This window comes from Atheta coriaria, unplaced genomic scaffold (genome assembly GCF_025399875.1).
Source record: "Atheta coriaria isolate IRGN ID8LTWV9N9 unplaced genomic scaffold, Caltech_Dcor_3.1 hic_scaffold_43_pilon, whole genome shotgun sequence".
Lineage (NCBI taxonomy): Eukaryota > Metazoa > Arthropoda > Insecta > Coleoptera > Staphylinidae > Dalotia > Dalotia coriaria.
In genome coordinates, this window is record NW_027045485.1 from 41857 (window position 1) to 47665 (window position 5809).

Below are 5809 nucleotides of genomic sequence, written 5' to 3' on the forward strand. Positions count from 1 at the left end.
AAATCATTTAAACATAACACAAGTGAATACAACATCGCACAGCGGAATTCATATTTAGATTTCAGCAAATATTTTCCGGCATTTTTAGTAGAGTAATTAAGTTTAAAACCAGCTTAGAAAAGATTAAACAGATTCCAACAACATGAAATATAATTTCTGTCTGGTATGTTATTTTATGTATTTCTACATTTGTGAAATATTGAAATATTTACTGTTTGTCGTTCGTAGCTGGTTGCTGATTGCACTGATCGGTTCCGCGTCAGAGAGGTAGGCCAGGTAGAGGTAGAACTCGGGTGTACTTACGTCGGTTATTAAAATATGTAAATAGTTGCCGTTGCCGTTATATTCTGAGCGCGGCGCGCACCCAACGCAAATCCGCTCCGCTCTTCACCAAGCCTACACACACTGCAAGTTTCTGCAAAGTTTGGAAAAATCCCTTTTTCCATCTTTACGATAGTGCACCGGACAATACATCAAAGTTCCGCTTCGTACACGTGCGGTAGTTTTATTGTCCGACTGGTTTACTCATCTCTAAGATATATTACCCATTACCACAGAGAAAGTCTGTGTCCGAAGGTAAAGTTCGAGCATGTGGTGGAAGCACGACCAGTCATCATCAGCCGCTCACGAGTTTACCGAGTTGTAGTAACTTGTTTGACGCATTCAACGCGCAGACCTCAGCGAATCTAGCACGCGGTGTACCGTAACGCTAAGTAAACCGCGCGCGCGCACTACTTGTGTAACGCGCAAGTTCAAGTTCAACAAGTTACAAAAGAATAAAAAAGAAAAAAAAGTGTATTTAATATAAAAATATATTGTGTGGATTTATGTTGAAATTGTGTTGTGAACAAATGTGTGCAAAATTAGTATTATTGCCTTTGATTAGTGCGTATAGCTAACGTTTAAGGTGACTTAGTGTTTGGAAGTAGTGATTCAACGTATTATTTGTATCGAAACATGAATATCCTCAGCGATAACGATTCGTTAACAAGTGGCAAGCTGTCGCAGGTGATCAACAATAATTTCTCGGTGTTGATCGCCACGGAGTTTGCGGAGATCACCGATCCGGAATACGAACAATTCTTGGCAGATGTCTGGGTGGGTATTGTGCTCACCCTGATGGTACTCAGCTGCGTATGCTGCATGTGCTCATGTCTACTGTATCATAAATTTCAACAGTGGAAACGCAGCGGTAAGAAATTAAATTTTAAATTTAAAAAATAACTTTTTATGCGTCAAACGCCGAAATTGATAAGCAAATTAGAAAAAAATATTTTTTGCTGAAATTTTAAATTTTTGGTTAAAATTTGCAGTGATAGAAGCCCGTCAGGCAGCAGATTTGGAAGCCGGCAGCGGATATCGACCCGACCTTGATACCCTGCCGAGCTACACCATCGCCTCGGGCCTGCCGACCTACGAGGAAGCGCTCGAGCAGTTGAAGAAAGTCAAAGAGATTGTCAAAACGCACAAATCGACAATCGCCACAACGCCCACGCCGATCCACACGACAAAAAGTAGCTCGGCGTGTATAACACCATCACAATCATCATCGAGATTATCGATACATAGACTTTCAGTAACTGAATTGTTTCAGTTGTACAAAAACGCCACTAGCGGCGCGGGGAATAACGCGAGTGATTCTGCATGTGCAAAAACTTAAACAAATAAAAAGTCTTGTTTTTTAATTTTACAAGATTTACAAGAAGAAAATCTTCTTGATGTTTATTTATTTATATATAAATTAATTGTGATTTATCGATGTAAATATGAAAAGACTTCAAATGAGAATAAAACTTAAGCTAATTGTTATAAAACTTAAATTTTTAGAGAATTTTACGTTGGAATTGTTACTGTCTGAGTAATAGATGAGTAAATATTGTAAATATTGTTGGTTTTTCTAGGAACAACACAAAACACAACGCAAATTTTGTACTATGCACTCACTGCCGAGTAAATAATTAATTATTGGTCGTTAAAAGAAAACATTTGCATCCATACTACGACTTACACTTTACGACACCTGTCAAATGACGCAGTCCTCTTTATCGTAACACGTAAAACTCGTATTTGTGCGTTAGTGTGCTTCACCTTCGTTTGATTACACTTTTTAGCAATAAATTTAATTTGAGTTATTTATGTTGATAGTTGGTACATGGGATATAAATGCTTGTCTAGGTCAGTGATGATCTATGATAATCTCGGCAATTGCGATTTCCTGTGTGTATATTGTGTGTAACCTAGAATACCTAGAATGAGGTAGTGATTAAGAGGCATCTTGTGTCTACGTGACTCAAAGCTCGTTGAACTGCAACGTCCGGAGCTTTCCAAGGCACAAAGGAGTGCAACACAACGGTACAATGTGATTATATTTGATTTAAAAGAAGAGAGGAAGCTTGTAAACTAAGTAATATTAGAAATACGAGGGGAAATTTGTGTTTTTGTAGGTTTGTTGCTCTTTCACGCAAAAACTACTGAAGATATTTTGATTAAACTTTGTGGTTTTATAGTTTATTTGATAGAAAAGGTGATAGGCTACTTTTTGTCCCAAAAATATTCCTTAAAAGGTGTAAAAATAGGGGTGAAAGATGATATGGAGATTTTAACTTAGGTTTAGTACTATAATGCACACCTAGGTGGCGCAAACCGCATTATAAGCATTTTTAAATTCTATAAATTAAAATTTATAATATTTTTGACGAATTTATCACAAAATATGCCAAAGAAACAAAAAAATAATTAATTACTCTTCATTTTATTAAAATTTACGCGTTTAAAAACATAATTTACAACAAAATTTACAACAAATTGATATTTTAAGGTTATTATAGGTTATGTTCTGTGAATCCCCCCATATTCTATATTGTTTCACTGTTTTTATTATGTTTGTGGCTTTTGCAAGGTGCAAAACTTCGTCAAGGTGTCTGTCGATAACAACGACAGCGATAATTGTCCCGGCGGTGCGCGCGCGCACGCTAATTGTACTTGTAAATGATTATAAACGACTACGTCGAACTCCGCCAACACTATTAGGAATATACGCATCGAAATTTCGCGCGCTGCGAAAACTTCCAAACGGAAAATCACCTACGCTCGCGAAATACAACTTTACGTAACTTTTTATGACTCAGTTTTATTTATTTATTTATTATTATTTAGAATTATTAGTAGGGCGATATCAGGTCTGGAACATTTCCGAGAATTTTTATTACCTTGCGGAATTTTTGTGCGAATGCTTAACATTCTTAACGGGTTGAATTCTTGCGGAATAGTTGTCACTGATTAGGTTACTTTAAGGTAAATATTCGTTTATGCATTGTCTTTTGTCTTAAAAACGCATTTAAGAATTTAAATCACTAGGCATTGGGTTTTTACCTCAATTTTGAAATTATTTGCATTCAGTTTTGGGTAGTGGGTAATTATAAAACTATTTTAAACAGTTTAAATTCGCAATTATTTATATCTAAGTCTCACACTTTGTTTAATTTCAAGTTTTTTGTGGGTTTTACTACTTACACTTGTTTTTTCACGGTTTTTAGACACAAAAAGTTGTATTTTTAACACGTATGGCTAAAGTCGTGACTAAAGTACTTTAGTCACGGAGTGGAGCTTGCGCCTGCGCATTTGCCTACTAAGTTTCAAAATAAAAAGTTCAAATACAAAAACTTAACCTTGAAATAAAGTAAAAGTAGAAAAATATTTTAAACAGCACATCGCTAATCGTAGATAAAGTGCCACTTAGCGCACGTGATACTTAATATACTATAACACACTTAAAATACGCAATTTTGTATTATTTTAAGTTCTTTGCGTTTTTATGCATTTACTGTTAAGTTGCCTTCAATTTTCAAGTTCAGATCGATTTACTTTTCAGTGTCCAGTGACCGTCGCCCGATAATGACTCCGTATTTGTTGTTAATCACCTTTACCTACTCCGTACCTCAGTCTACATCGACTACACACTTATTACATTTTTTATTTCCAAGTCATCGGCCATCAACAGGTTTCAATCTTTTTATTTTCATATTTCTTGACATTGCAAAAAAGAATCGAGACGCAAAGCTGCTTAGTCACGCATTTCAAGTTAAGTCATACAAGATGGCGTCTGGTATTCATGAATGACCTCTAATTTTTGACATTTTGACAATTTATTTACACTACTTTGATAATTCTGCTTGACGATAATCGAAACTTGATATATCTTGATCTATCTGATAAATTAATTCGCAGTCGATTGATAATTTTTCTTTATTTAACACTTAAGTCGCATTTATGTACACGGCTGGTAGTAAAACTTGTGTTGCAGTGTCGCAATACATTGCGATTTAAAACTATTGTAGTTTTGAGAATGTCTAGTGTCAATAAGTAGTAAAAAATCAAAAAGTAAACGAAAAAACCGGTACTGGCAAGTGTTAAAAAGTTTTGCGTGTGTTTCGTGCTGGCGTCGACGTTGCTTATACAAACTTATTTGTTCACGTAAAGCGACATTGGCGGTGCTAATCGAATATGGCGATAAAAGTCAACTCAGACATTCGGCGGCCATGAAAATCGATAATCGAAAAAATTGTGTTTTTTAAAGTTTTTATTTAATTACGGATAATTGCTAATAATATTTTGATTTAATTACACGGCATATTATTATTGATTTATACAGTTATTCATTGGTAAAACAATCAACTTTCTATCTGCAATAGTTTTGGAGTTATAAACAATTTAATTTTGTGAAAAAAAAATTTTAAATGTTTTTTGCAATTCTTTAAATTTTATCAAATTACCAACTACGGACAGTAATATTATATTATTTTTATGGTTTATTTTATTGTCTTTGATAAGATCTATATTTTAAAACAAAAATGGCGTCTGTATCTCTTTTAGTTTTTGAGTTATTATTATTTTTATATCGTCAAAAAACGAAAAAAAAAATTTTACCATTTTTAATATCAAATTATTTACAAACCATATTTATAACATAATATATTTATGATTTGATTCATAGTCTTTGATAAGATCTATCATTCAAAACAAAAATGGCTGCTCCATCTCTTTTAGTTTTTGAGTTATCTTGATTTTTACCAAATTTATCGCCGCGTTTGTCAATTTTCGATGTTTACTTTTTCCACAACCACGTCAAAACTACAATACCTGCACTTTTATACCTTAGCTCCGTTAAAACAATCGTAAATTTCCTTTTTAACGACCCAACATTCAAACCTCTGCGATCTTAAACAGCTGAGTTACGCCGCTGTTTTCAACGAATAATATGAATAATAATTAAACCGCTAGAAGCCGGGAAGCGACTCGTCGCATTTAATGCTCGATTAAAGTCCACGTTCAAGTACTTATACACCTACACACGTACAAAACAATCATCCATTATGTCAAATCACCTTTTACTTTGCAACATTTACAACGCTACAAAGTTACAACGTTCAAACATCGCGTCTATTTTTAATGCCGCTGCATTGTTAATATTAATTTTCAACTTGCTGCGATGGACAGGGCACAATTAATGCATTACAATGCATCGAAATGCATATCGATGCCGATGCTAATGTTATTATATTGTTGCTGCGCCGCTTAATCGCTCGACGGTCAATGTTAATTATTGCTAATGGTAATGGTAATGACAGACCACAAAACGACCGCAATGGAATCCGTCACAGACCGATTCGTTGTCGTAGTGAACGCGAATTAATTTCGCCGACGACGAAATCATTTATTGTGTTCGTTTTGCAACACGTAACGCAGTTACGAAGTGCCGGAGTATTGCGAAAGTAATCGCAATCGGACAATTAACGTCGAACGTCGAACG

The 5809-nt window shown here is 34.8% G+C and overlaps 1 protein-coding gene across 1 annotated transcript; it reads left to right on the forward strand.

Annotated features, from left to right (window-relative positions):
• Nucleotides 1-323: 323 nt before the first annotated feature.
• LOC135802647 (uncharacterized) lies at nt 324-1820 on the forward strand. The gene is made up of 2 exons (XM_065316255.1): nt 324-1192; nt 1314-1820. The coding sequence occupies exons 1-2, from the start codon at nt 958-960 to the stop codon at nt 1658-1660; spliced, it is 582 nt and encodes a 193-aa protein (XP_065172327.1). The 5' UTR covers nt 324-957; the 3' UTR covers nt 1661-1820.
• Nucleotides 1821-5809: the final 3989 nt, after the last annotated feature.

Excerpts from the sequence above, each read along its gene's own strand:
- LOC135802647 (XM_065316255.1), top strand. The coding sequence starts at position 958 with ATGAATATCCTCAGCGATAACGATTCGTTAACAAGTGGCAAGCTGTCG. Across the intron at positions 1,193-1,313 it reads TCAACAGTGGAAACGCAGCG|TGATAGAAGCCCGTCAGGCA; the intron begins GTAAGAAATTAA and ends TAAAATTTGCAG.